The sequence below is a fragment of the Arvicola amphibius genome, chromosome 3, assembly GCF_903992535.2.
Source record: "Arvicola amphibius chromosome 3, mArvAmp1.2, whole genome shotgun sequence".
Lineage (NCBI taxonomy): Eukaryota > Metazoa > Chordata > Mammalia > Rodentia > Cricetidae > Arvicola > Arvicola amphibius.
This window is the reverse complement of record NC_052049.1, coordinates 33,875,294-33,889,202: the sequence shown is the minus strand read 5'-3', so window position 1 is coordinate 33,889,202 and position 13,909 is coordinate 33,875,294. Positions and strand designations below refer to the sequence as shown.

General features: G+C 40.1%; 1 protein-coding gene across 1 annotated transcript in view; it reads right to left on the bottom strand.

Annotated features, from left to right (window-relative positions):
* Positions 1 to 13,909, bottom strand: part of Itga2 (integrin subunit alpha 2) — a 71,484-nt gene that overhangs the window by 26,577 nt on the left and 30,998 nt on the right. Inside the window, exons 8-15 of the mRNA XM_038322064.2 lie at positions 11,980 to 12,130; positions 11,557 to 11,722; positions 8,653 to 8,729; positions 6,474 to 6,612; positions 5,056 to 5,201; positions 4,069 to 4,212; positions 2,099 to 2,302; positions 1,299 to 1,435 (exon numbers count right to left, since the gene is read on the bottom strand). Coding sequence (XP_038177992.2) covers positions 1,299 to 1,435; positions 2,099 to 2,302; positions 4,069 to 4,212; positions 5,056 to 5,201; positions 6,474 to 6,612; positions 8,653 to 8,729; positions 11,557 to 11,722; positions 11,980 to 12,130 — 1,164 coding nt within the window. The remainder of the gene's footprint in view (positions 1 to 1,298; positions 1,436 to 2,098; positions 2,303 to 4,068; positions 4,213 to 5,055; positions 5,202 to 6,473; positions 6,613 to 8,652; positions 8,730 to 11,556; positions 11,723 to 11,979; positions 12,131 to 13,909) is intronic.

Here is a 13,909-nt window from a genome sequence, read left to right as displayed (position 1 = left end):
GTGCATGTATGTATGGGCATGTGCATCTGGATGCCAGTGGTCAATGTTGGATGTTATTCCTCAGGTACCCTGGTGATTGAGACATGGTCTCTCTGCCCCAGAACTTGACAGTTAGTCAAGGCTATCTGGCCAGTGAGCTCCGGGCATTTTCTCTGCCTCACGATCACTGGGGTCATATGTACATGACACTAAGCCGGGCTGTTTGTTCGTTTGTCTAGGCTTTTTGTGACAGGGTTTCTCTGTGCAGCTTTGGAGCCTGTCCTGGAACTTGCTCTGTAGACCTGGCTGGCCTTGAACTCAGAGATTCACTTGCCTCTGCCTCCCGAGTGCTGGAGTTAAAGGTATGTGCCACCACCATTTCATTATATGGCTATGGCTGGCCTGGAATGCTCTATGTAAGCCAAGCTGGCCTCAGATTCACAGAGCTCTACCCACATTGGCCTCCCAAATGCTGGGCTAAAAGGCATGAACTACTTCACTTAGCTATGTCTAGCTTTTAGACATGGGTTCTGGGGATTGAACTCAGATCTTCATGCTTGAATAGTAGGTTCTTCAACCAAGTGAGCCTGCCCTTCATATACCTAATTTTTAAAACCCTGAACCACATATCCTTTGAATCCTTTCTTGTTCCCTCAACTTTACACCTATGCACTCAATGAAGAGGTCAGCTCAGTCAAAATAGTGGATCTTGTTTATGACTAATGATTTTAAAATATGCCTTTAAGCACATAAGAAGTTTCACTTTATTTGTGTCCTATAAGATTTTTCTCATGAGGTTTCCTTACTGGAAGCTGAAATGAGACTGTATGTAAGAAAATAATGTTTAGAAACAGGTATGACATGTATGATATCATTTCAAGGACTTTGTCTTTTCTTCACACTGACTCTTTTCACATAAGGAGAAGGAAAGCATGACTCTAATGATAAAGAAACCTCTCTCTCTCTCTCTCTCTCTCTATATATATATATATATATATATATGCATAGGTATTGCACATATGCATCTATATGTGTTTATGCCAAAGATACATGACTGTCAGCAATATATATATATATGTGTGTGTATGTATGTGTGTGTATATATACATGTACATGCACGCACACACACACGAACACTCACACATACATATATATTCTCCCAACTCTCAGGAAAACCATGCATATTCTTTCCTTTATGCAAACCATGATGAACACATTTCCTCCAGTCTTATACAATACATTGGGCACTACACACAGCATACAACACAGCAGTCATTTTAATTAGCGAGCGAGTCTGAATCTTGCACTTAGTGACTCACCAGAGTTGAACCACTTGTCCCAAAGCACCAATGGATACATCAGTGATGGAATCTCCATTTAAATCTCCATAGCCATCCAGGGACCTTCCAAAGAACTGGAGTTGGCTCCTGAAGGCTCCATCAGATCCAAGGATTTTCTGGAAGAGCAGATTTCACTTGAAGTTGTAGTATACACAGCAGCCTCTATTTTGCCCCTTACATTCTCTAGGTGGTCATTGTTCAGGTTATTCTATTGTTTTCTTTCTCCATATTTTAACTGATCTCTGTCTTTTACAAGGATTCTTTCATCAAGGAAGCAGTGTGGATCTTTCATGTGTAATCACAAGGCAGTGCAAAATGGCGAGAAGTCAGTGGGCTAGGAATGAGCCGAGACAAGTTCAGATCTTCATTCCTATCCTAGCCAGCTTTCCTTGAGACTTACACAAAATTGCCTGTTAGCGAGGCATTCTTCACCATCCTTTGGTCATCTGATACCCCTCGCAATACTTAAATAATACATAACACTTGAAAATTTACCTCTGAATTGAGTTCTGTGTTTGATTCCTGGCATTTGTTATTCTCTATAACATTGCAACTTTTTCTTTCATTCCTATTTCCTCTTTTAGAATATAAGATCGACAAAAAAAGCAGAATTTTGTCTGTCTTGTCCTGAACTGCATTCTCAGAGCAGAACAGTGTTCAACATACAGTAAAACTTTACTGTTTGTTCAATGGAAAGAGCACAAATTTAAGGTAAGAGGCACGGGTTGGATGACACTGTCTAGTGCCAGCATTTATGTCATCACGTTGTTCATGGTTACCTGGGAATACTTGGTGCGAATTGTACCCTGGTGACCATTGTAAATGTACACCGCTCCAGAGTTCTCATTCTCTATGGGTGAACCTACGATCACATCATTAAAGCCATCCATGTTGATGTCTGAAAGGGCGGCAATCGCTGAACCGAAGCGAGCATTTCCAGTGCCTTCAGGTCCTTCAAGGAACTGGTGCTGATTCAAGATGCCCTTGCAAAGAAAGAAGGCACTGTTACACAAAACTCTCAACTGTCAGGTGGTGGTGCAGAACTTTAATCTCAGCACTCAGGAGGCAGAGGCAGGTAAATCTCTGTGAGTTAGAGGCCAGCCTGGTCTACAGAGTGAGTTTCCAGGACAGCCAGACCCACAGAGAAACCCTGTCTCAAAAAACCAAAATAATAATAATAATAATAATAATAATAATAATAATAATAATAATAATAAATGATCCAAAGCAACTATGCACATGATTTCAAAATATGAAAATGGATAGGGTTTTAATCTTAGAATTTATGATTCCCTATTGTGTGATGAGATTTACAAATAAAATTTTCATTAATCCAGGTCACAAGAGACCAGCTCCTACGTCAAGATTAAAGGAGGTAATTCTCCTGAATTTTCTGTACCTGAAAAACCTACATAAGATTTTTGGTCCTCTGCCTCTACTTTTTCTCATTTTTGGGACTGTCACGTCTTTTCCAAATCTTTGACTTAAAAACTTCTGGTGGAAGGCTAATATCGTGAATGAAGTTAAAGTAGGTACAAAGCACAAGGGAGCCGGTTAATTTAGATCTTACTCATGCTAGACAGTGACATAATTATAATTATATTATGTAAATATAATTATAGTTTCCACTTCCTAATGGAAAACAAAGTCGCTGTCATTCCACGACAAGACAGGCAACACCAAATGATTCTGTGCAAAGGAAAAGACATTTGCGTATAACAGCTTTTCCTTCAGATTGTGTGCTCCAGTATGGAGATATTTAATGGCTTTGCAAGGTAGCAAAGTGCCTCAACCAAGAAACTGGGTCAGTGTGATTCTCTCTAGTTTATAGTAGTTTCATAGAGACTCATTTCTCAAACTGGGTTAGATAAAGCATTAAGAGATAGTGTTGCTGGGGCTGGAGGGGAGGCTCAGAGATTAAGAGCACTTTTTGCTCTTGCAGTGGACCTGGGTTCATTTCTCAACACTCACATTATTTTCCAGCACCCCATTATTTTAACTGCTTCTGTTAAAGGGTCAGGTTTTACATTAATATACAGTAAGTATCAAACATAGAGAATCTTCCAATGACTAAGCACAGCTCTCCCTGCCCCCTATACCTATCTGGTTTCCTAAGGCAATCACTGTCTTTCATTTGCTTTTCCTCCTGTCCTTGCTGAGCTCCAGATTCCTGCTGAAATGGATTTAGAGTTCTGTCTACAAGTTGGAAAAATGATGCTTTCTCTCTTTGAGTCAGCTCTGTTTTATGGCAGGGATCTGAAATTCCAAGAGTTGGACGTGCACCTAAATGTGACACTAAACACTGGAATTTTCTGACAAACTAATGTAGAAAGCATTCTAGGTCATCTGGAGGTTGCTGGAGTGGCTGAGATGGCTGAGATGAAGAGGTCCACACGCCCAGTGGTTGCTATCATTTCAAAGAAATGTCACAAGATGCTTTCAAAATGAACCAACATTTATAAGTATGTGTATGCCAAAAATTATTTGTACTTATAATGACTTTATGTGAATAGAAACACATACCCACAGACCTCTCATGGAAAATAGGATGCACTATATATTAAGCATCATGCCTTTTAATGCATTTTAAAAAATTGTAACAATGATGATACCTTGGATTTGATTACATACATGCCACACTATACATGAAAATTAGCAATTATTCCCAAATAATAAGCGTCCTTCAAATTTCAGATTAACTTATTTATCAATGCTAGAGTCAATTAAGCTGTCTAATGTTTATTTTTACCTTTGTGATGGTAAACAGGTAGACTTTCCCTTCTTCTTTCTTGAGGTCATTCATGTACATGGGGGCACCGACCAAGAGCACGTCCGTAATGGTGTCTCTGTCCACATCAACCGAACACAGCACACTACCAAAATAGGAGCCAATCTGGAGTAGCAAAGCATATTAATCTCAGGAGTCATAGAACCACGTATGTATTCTAGCACATGTAACTCTGGGTATTTCTGATGCCAGTGAGCCAGAGGCCACATTCAGAAGAGGAACCCTTAATAGCTATGGGAGCTGTGATTTAGACAAAGACGGGAGGGATAGGGTCAGCCAAGGGCAGCAAACAACCATGTTCCCATGAAAAACAACACAAAGCAGAAACTGTTGTAATAAAGATACCTTATCAGAACATAGGGAGGGGCTGGAGGGATCAGGGGATCATTTGAATAGAAACTTAAGGACAAAAGGCATTTTCGAGATGGAGGGAAACATGAACAACCTAATGCCAGTGGCATGGTCCAGCACATGGTCTCCCAGGGAGAAAAGATGGGAGAAGTAGGTAGAGATGAGGTAAATTAGAAGGGCTGAGCATCTGAATACCATCCCATCCATCGATATTCAGTGGGTGCCTGTTCGAACACTTATTAAGGATTCAAAAATTAATAAATGATTTCTTCTGCGACTCTGTCACTGTTTTCTTTTTCTTCAAAATAGAAAAAGCATTCTTTAAACCACAACAGAGGAAGCAAAAGCAAGATCTAGTAGCTACACTGTGACCAGTGTGCGGTTCTCTTACACCTATAAAATCAATGGCAATAGCAGGATCAGATTTAATCCCAGTGAACCTTCTGTAGTTGGGACTTAGCGTAGACCTGAGTAAATTCAGATGCCATTCACAGAGGAGCCACTCAGTACACACCAGTTTCCACTTCACCTGCTCAATGGTCCACCTGCCCCACTTATCCATAAAATGAATTTCACTCACTCGGTGGTGATATTTACCTGGTCCCCTCTGTGGGACTGAATCACTGTGACATTGCCATCCTTGTTAACACTGTACAGCACTATCTGGCCTGTGTAATTTGCCCGCGGAGCACCAGCCACAAAGTAGACACCCTTTTCAGTAGAAATTGCAGCCACAGAATAACCTAGGAGAGAAGAAATTGTAGGTTAAGCACCACTAATTGTGCCAGCCAGAGAGGGCTTTCAAGGAAGCAGAGGTGCTCAGAAGTCTTGGTGTTAGATGTGATGTCCTGACCTTTCTTTGTAGCTCTGATTACCATAGACAGGACCTCAATGTATGAAGCTGTCCCTTGATTCCTGGGTTGTTCTCAACTACCTACAGTCCTGGCTAATTGCTAATTTTGGTTGTCAACTTGATACCATCTACTATTACTGGAGAAGAGCATATCAGCGAAGGGCTGTCTAGATTAAGTGTTCCCCTGGGCCTATCTAGGGGGAATTAGGCTGCTTCAAGCTCCCGCTGCCTTGATTTCCCCACAGTGATGGACTGTACCCTGTGAGCCAAATCAATTCTTTCTTTTTTAGAGTTCTTTTGTTAATGTATTTTATTTTTGTTTAATGTATTTAGCAACAAGAAAAAAGCAAAGAAAGTGGCCTTTAACAAATGTTTAATGAATGAATAAATGAATTTAAATGATAACACTGCTTCGTGGGAAGAACGCAGGTCCTGGAATAACAGATTTCTAGGTTTGAATTCTGGATTTATCATTTTCTAAGCTGTTGAAATTGATAGAAGTTATTAAGGTCACAGGCTCTCAAAGGATTTTGGAAGGATGGAATATAATACCACACAGCAAATACTGAACATCACTGAATGCTTATCATATGATAACTACAATAACAACCAATCAAAACCCCTAAGAACTCTAAAACAATAGAAGGACACTAGTTAGTCTATTACCTTTTAGGAACAACTTCTGATTTAAAGAAACAACCATGTTCCAGGAATATCTGCCTGAACAGATTTGTGTGTTTTATTTATTTATTTATTTATTTATTTATTGGGTTTTTTTTTTGAGACAGGGTTTCCCTGTAGTTTCTAGAGCCTGTCCTGGAACTAGCTCTTGTAGACCAGGCTGGCCTCAAACTCAGAGATCTGCCTGCCTCTGCCTCCCGTGTGCTGGGATTAAAGGCGTGTGCCTCCACCGCCCGGCGATTTGTGTGTTTTAGAAGCAGTGGAGTTAAATAACATTATCGAACATATGAGTTTAACAGACATCTACAGAGATTTTTGTGTAAAACTCAGATTTCCTTACTTATGGGCTGACTGACTGGCAAATGGATTACAAACACATAAGCAGAGGACAGTACAGAGGACAGTTCCGTTCTGCTGAGCTGACCTGAGAGTTTAAGGAAGAAGAACCTGAGTTGTCCAAGCCCACCGCTGTTGTGCTCACCTAAAAACGAACTGTGGTTCCGATCCTGCAGAACGTGGTCAAAGGCTTGCTTAGGGAAGATCAAGTGCTCACGAGATGTCCCCTGAACAACACTTCCACTCCAGTCAAAAGCGCCCACTGCGCCTAGCATCAAAATATCCTGAAAGAATGGAAGAAATGAAGACTGAGACAAATCGCCTTTAATGCAAAGGAATTCAGGCATAAACTATCAAAATTTAAGGAAATTTGCACAGTAAAAACTAAAATATATATCTTAGAAAGGTTTTGATTTTACTGGAGAACAGGTCTACCCGTGAGCTTTGACCCCATTGGGGGTGCCTTTTCATAGGTGTCACCTAAGACTCCCTGAATGCTAGATTATGATTCATAGCAATGAAAATAATTTTATGATGGGCGGTCATCACAGCAAGAAGAACTGTATTAAAGAGTCGCAACATTAGGAAGGTTGAGAACCACTGGGCTATGCTGTCTTGGGAGAACTTTTTATAATGCATTATGTAGAAATCTTTGCAATAGGCCATGGTACAGGATGGATGCATAGTCATGTTCAATTTCAGAACTCATGGAAGAAAAAGATGAGAACTTCTCATCCCACACATTTACAGGAAAGGCTCATGATGAATATGAGATACACCAAAGCAGTAGAAAGTGCTGACCTCAGAGGAGCTAGGTGAGGGGGGATGCTGCTCTTCCCTAGCATGTCCTGGGAGACCCATGACCTGTTGCATTTTCAACTCTCTTCTTTGCACACTTGCAGTATGAGTTGCATGTTTGGATGGGCAAGCTTGTGCACAGAGAGGCCAGAGGAGGACATTGTTTGCATTGTGCTATCCCTCTCTGCTTCATTTCCTTGACACTGAGACTCTCTGGGAAGCTAAAGCAAAGATAGCGAACAGCAAACCCATTGCTCCTCTTTGCTATGTGCTTCCCATGTGCTTACAGATGCAAGGGCAACCATGGGCTTCTTCCTGAATTATGGGTGCTGGGATTTGTACTGTGATCTCATGCTTGTCCGACAAGCTCTCTTACCCACTGAATTATTGCTCTAGCCTTCACAGTGCTTCATTCTTCTTTTCAAATGCTCTGGCATCTGCATCCCTATGTCCCATGTGTTTAATCATAGCACAGCCAGAAAACTCACCTGCAGCTGGGAGAGTCAATGTAGCCAACAGAGAGCAAAGCCTAAGTCATGCATGGGGAGGTCCAAGCAGCTCAGGGGCCTCTGCATTGGCTCAAACTCAATTTAAATATCAAAGGCTACAAGTGCTTAAGAGCACAGGTTTGATCAGAATAAAGGATGTTATTGTCAAGTTTTGGGTTTTTTTGATATAAGGAAACAAGGATATGATGATGTGTGGTCAAAAAATAACAAATATGGAAAAACATATCCCATTCTGAGGAAAAATATAAGATTTTAAGAATAAGCATAATATAAGCACAGACTCTAAGCTGGGGATTTCGGAATGGGCTCCAGTGAGTGGGCAGTAAACTCATGGAATTGTAGGGAAAGACTTATGTAAAATTGTATTCATTTATCTTTTTCTATAGGAATTATTTCTTTTTTCTCAGCATCTCTAAAGGGTTTGAATCAGTAACACAAGCATCTTTATTCCAGGCAGAGGAGCTTATCACCCTCTGATTTCAAATTAATTCCTAAATATTTCCAAAAGTTTTGTGTTGCTTTGTGTTTCATCCTCCACCCCCCCCCAATGTTCTGGGCAGAATTCTGAGAACAAGAAATATCCCTTAGGTCTGTACCAGAAAGAACTCAAGCTAAGCTACCCAAACAGTGGACTTGGTTTGACAAATTGCCCATTTTCAATAATTCTCTCTCTCTCTCTCTCTGCTCTTCAAAAATGATACTATGGCAATGTAAAATGTAACTGTGTCAGGGACCTAAAGGTTTTGATTCCCATGAAATTCTAATAAGGATGATGCGCGGAATTAGTAGAATATCTTTGCCATAGGGAACTCAAGGCCTTTATTACAAAAGGTATTTTCCTCTGACACGGGGAAGGAAGAATTTAACTGCTTTTTGTTTTAAGACTTAGTAACTGGGCCCAGGAATGTGAATCACTGCTCGGAGGATGGCTGTTTTTTCCTACTAGGTCTAAATTATTGTGTCTGTGTGTGTTCTGGCAAGTGGCAGTACTGGCTTAAACTTATCTGATAGACGCACATTTTGAGGGGAGTAGTCCGCACTGAGTCCCACTTGTGCCATCTCCATCTGGAAGTTGTCTCCTCCTTGTACAGTACCTGGAAAATATCATTTTCCAAAATTACATTATTGTCAGCAATTTCAAATCAAATTTCACACGTGGACACACACCTGCAAGTAAGCATGTGCGTACGTACGCACTTGCACGCACACACCACACATGTTCTTTTTTTATTTTTTTATTTTATTTTCTTTTTTTTTTTTTCTTTTTTTTTTTTTACCACACACGTTCTTATGTCAATATACAGCTATACCCTAGAGGATTCTAGGATGAGTCGATTACTAAGAAAGTATCCAAAAAAAGTGTTCAAAGTTGGCTGTGATCCCCATTAAGTATTAATTAACCTACTGTAATGTTTATGCCATTCCTGATACCAAACTAGATTAAAGAAATAAAGCACATTAGTTAAAAGAAAAACTGAGATCAAGATATTCTGTAAATTTATCATTACCAGCTAAGAAACTATGTGACTTTTGCTTTTAAATATTGATGCTCCTGATGCACAAATACTTCAGATGCGTTGGAAGAACTGGTGATTAGTTTGTACCAGAGACTGGACTGAGGGAGATTTGTGTCAGCTGTTGGAAACCAGGACTCAAGACTAAAGAGCTTACTAGCTGGGAAATTTGTTTTGATCACACTGAAGCATCAAACACTTGTCCAACACCGCAGAACTTTATTGGTAGGCACGTTCTTTTCAGCATTGTTTGGGATGGTCGTGTTTCAATAATGCTCATGAAATGCAAGTGTCCATGGACACTTCAATAGAACAAACTGTACTGCTGTGAGGGCTTCTCTTGCTTAGGAGGTATAATAATTAACACTGAGGTCATCCTTGTGGATTCCTGGGAATTTCTCTAGTGCCAGGTTTCTTGCTAACCCCATTATGGCTCCCTCAATGAAGATAATTCTTTCCTTGCTCTCATCTTTGTCCTTCTTCCAGCTCGACTATCCCATTCTCTTAAGTTCTCCTTGCCCCCAGCTAAGACCCTAAGCAATAGAAGAGAGGGTGCCAGGACTGGCCTTGCCCTGTAGCCAGACTGATGAATATCTTAAATATCACCATAGAACCTTCCTTCATCCAGCAACTGATGGAAACAGAGGTAGAGACCCATATCAGAGCACTGGACTGAGCTCCCAAAGTTCAGTTGAAGAGAGGAAAGAATGAGAATATGAGCAAAGAGGTCAAGACCATGATGGGGACATCATCCACTTAAACAGTTTACCTGAGCTAATGGGAGGTCACCAATATCAGTGGGACTGGGAAGGAACAAACATAGGTTCAAACTAGTCCCTCTGAATGTGGTTGACAGTTGCATGGCTGGGGCAGGCTAAGGGCCCACTGCCAGTGGCACCAGGGTTTATCCATACTGTTTGTACTGGCTTTTGGGAACCTATTCTCTTTGAATGGATACCTTGTTCAGCCTAGATATAGCAGAGAGGGCCTTGGACCTTTCCCAAAGCAATGTGTCTTACCTGCTCTTAGGAGTGGATGGGGGTGGGGTGGAGGCAATGTGGAGGTAATGGGAAGAGGGGAGGGAGTGGGAACTTTGATTGGTATGTATAATGAAAAAAGATAGCTTGTTTTCTTTAAAAAATTAAAAAATTAAAAATAATAATAATAAACACTGATTGTATAGAGACGGTTTGAGGGAGAAATAGTTTTATGAGCCGGGCAGTGGTGGCACATGCCTTTAATCTCAGCACTCAGGAGGCAAAGACAGTAGGATCTCTGTGAGTTCAAGGCTAACCTGGCCTACAAGAACTAGTTCCAGGACAGGCACCAAAGCTACAAAGAAACCCTATCTTGAAAACAAACAAAAAACCAAAAAAATAGTTTTATGTTCCTCAAAGTCTTCAATGACAAAAAGTATCCAAAATCATTTTAAGACAGCCTTAAATTACACTGCCATTACTCTTGCTCATGAACTTGGAGCAAATTTTCTACTACAGATGCCTTAGTAGTTTTGTGTTATTGCAGGAGAGACCTTAGTTCTTGGTGATGATTTAAATTAAGTCAGAAATACCACACTTCTGCAATAAAATTTGCAGAGGTTTAGAAATTTCTGGTGCACCATCAGAAGATCAAGGTTGGACTATGACAGTGGAGACCTTTGTAATACCTTTGAAGGCAGCTTCTCAGGCAGGACCTGATAAGTACACGATTAGTAAGTACATGATTAGACACCAGCTTTATTTCTGAGTTATCTGGATTAAGCTCCTGAAACAACGATTTGGGTTAGGTGAGACATTTTACCAACTGCAAGGAGTGCTCCAATTCTCCAGGTCCTGACTGTTTGCATGACTGACAATTCTGTCCTGAGGATGTCACAAGGGCTATGGTAATGCATCATTAGAGCTACAATCAGGAAAATCATTCCCCCAACTAAACTGCTGGAGATCACTATGCATTTTCACTATTTTAAAGGTATATAATATATATATGTATTAGAAACAAATTCAAGAATATGTGAAATACATAACTTAAAAAGAAAAAAATCTATGGTTATAATAGATGTTGCCAGATTGTTCTCTCAAAAATTGAAAAAAAAAGTCATCTTATTAACCTTGTGTGAGCTTTGCACCTCAGAGACTTCTGGAAAATTAAACAGTATTGATGTGTTGTTTTTTATGTAAAACACAAAAGTGTTTGGAGTCATAGTTTTCTTCTATTTGCTAATCACTTACATTTCTCTTATAAATTGTTTATTCATGTGTTTTTTCTATCTTTCTTGTTCACATATCTGAGTTAGTTTTATGCACAGTCTATGAGCTAATATTCATATAGCAAGTACATTAAATGAAAATAGCAGTTTTTCCAACAAAAAGTATTTGAAGGAAACATTTGTGAAAGGCCTTTTTACCTTCAATGCTGAAAATGTGCTCTCCCAGGGTCCCGGCCTTCTCCAGCAGAGCTGCTTCATCAGCCACATTGAAAAAGTATCTCTCTGTTGGAGTACTAGCAATTGCTTTGATTTCTTTGATTAAATTCTTAGTATCAAGGGCATTTCTGTTTAAATACCCAAGAACCTTGACAAAAGAGAGAGAGAGAGAGAGGACAAAGGTCACTCATTCTTCTTCTACTTCAATTTCCCTCTGTTCATTGCAGTACGCTTCTGATCATCACAGGGCTTCTTGCAAATATTTCCACAGCCATTTCTTTAGCTGACAGGACTGGAAATCAGCAGGAAGCAGAGAGACTGTACAAATCGCAAACCAGGAAAGAGATGGAGTACCAGACTGTGGACTCTTCAACTCTCAGACGTGTCCTAACGGAAGCCACTTACTGCTATGCCGAACCTCAGGATCTCATCATCATTACATTGCTGGATCACTTCTTTCAGACTCGACCCATCATGGGATTCACCATCAGTCACGACTACCATGACTTTGGTAGCACCGGGGCGCCCACCGGAGGCTGGTAAATAAGCCTTTTCTCTGTGACAGATAAAATTGCCCATTATTAACAGAAGCTAAGGTCTAGATCTCTGTTTTGAAAGAGAAGCAGGAAATTAGCATCCTTAAGCACATCAGTCATGAGCTGTGCTGTGCTTTCCATGTCCTTCTGTGCAATGCAAGTATCATATTTAAGGACATTCTTCTATTTGCAGCTTCTTCAGAGAAATATAGATAAAATTTATGTTCAGTAGTAATTTCAATATGTTTCATGGTGTGTGTGTGTGTGTGTGTGTGTGTGTATGTGTGTGTTGTGTTTGTATGTCCCAATTAGCTTTTTTTGTTGCTGTGATAAAACACCAAAACAAAAAGAAATTTGAGAAAGGAAAGAGCTCAATTGGCTTACAGGTTATGTCTATCATCAGTGGAAGCCAAGGCAGAAACAAGGTGAGAGCTTGAAGCAAAAACTATGGAAGAAAAACAGCTTACCAGCTTGCTTCTCTGGCTTGCTTAGCTACTTTTATTATACAGCCCATGCCCACCACCTACCTAGGAATAACACTGCCCACAGTGGGCTGGACCCGCCTCCAAACACATACATCAAGAATATGACATGTAGTCATGTCCATAGGATATTCTGATGGATGCGACTCCTCAGTTGAAGTTTAGTCTTCCCAGGTGTCTCTCTCTCTCTCTCTCTCTCTCTCTCTCTCTCTCTCTCTCTCTCTCTCTCTCTCTCTCTCTCTCTCTCGTGTGTGTTGTATATGATCCATATATGTTTTCCTGTATATATGCTCAAGTACACATACATGAATGTGCATATGAGGGCAGAGATCAGTATTAAATGTCTCTCTCTCTAGCTCTCCACTTTAGTTTTTAAGACAAGGTCTCACTGAACCTGGATTTCAACGACTCAGCTGTACTGCATGGCCAGGCAGCTCTGGAGTTCCATCCGTCTCTCTCCTCCCCAGTTCTGGGGATACAAACACATACCACAGCAAGTGACTTTTACGTGGGTTCTGGGAATCCAAAGTCAGGTCCTCATACTTGTGGAGAAAGCACTTGACCCACTGGGCAATTTTCCAGTCCCACCCAAACCCTAGTTTTCTAGTTACAGAATCAAGTTCTTTAAGCCATTTTCTTATATTCCCATTATATTTGATATGGCACTTACAAAAAGAATAATCTCTTTTTAAAAAAGTCTAAAATTATTGTTAAAATCTTGTGCACATGCTTACTCCAGTAAGGCTTTCTTTTTTTTCCATTTTGTATTTTTTTCTTGAGACAGGGTGTTGCCATGTAGCACAGGCTGGGATCATAGGCATACACCAAAATGTGCAGTTAGATTGAAAATTTAATTCAGCTAATATCAATTTTGATGCATGATGCAAAGGACATTATTTAGCTTTATTTTCTTATAGCTAGTCAGTCAACCAACAAGTTATATCTCTCTGTCTATTAGAACTTCCCATGACATTCTTCCTAGGTATTGCCAACTACATCATAGGATAAACAATCAGCTAGTTATATAACAATCTTTGTTTCAAATTCACCTTTTCTATCTTTATGTTTTCAGTGCGGGCTAGCCAGTTTACCCATTCACCAATACTCTAAAGTCAACGTTTTTGAAGCTGATAAATTATTTTGTTACACTGAATATTTTATGTGTCCTGTATTAGGGAACAGGGAAATACATTCCATATTTTTCAGCCAGACAAATTTTAATCATGGAGCTCATGTCATATCCTTTTTTAAAAAAATGAAGTTTACCCTTTGTGGGTACAGTATACATCAAGAGTAAACTGAAGCTGGAACTGCCTC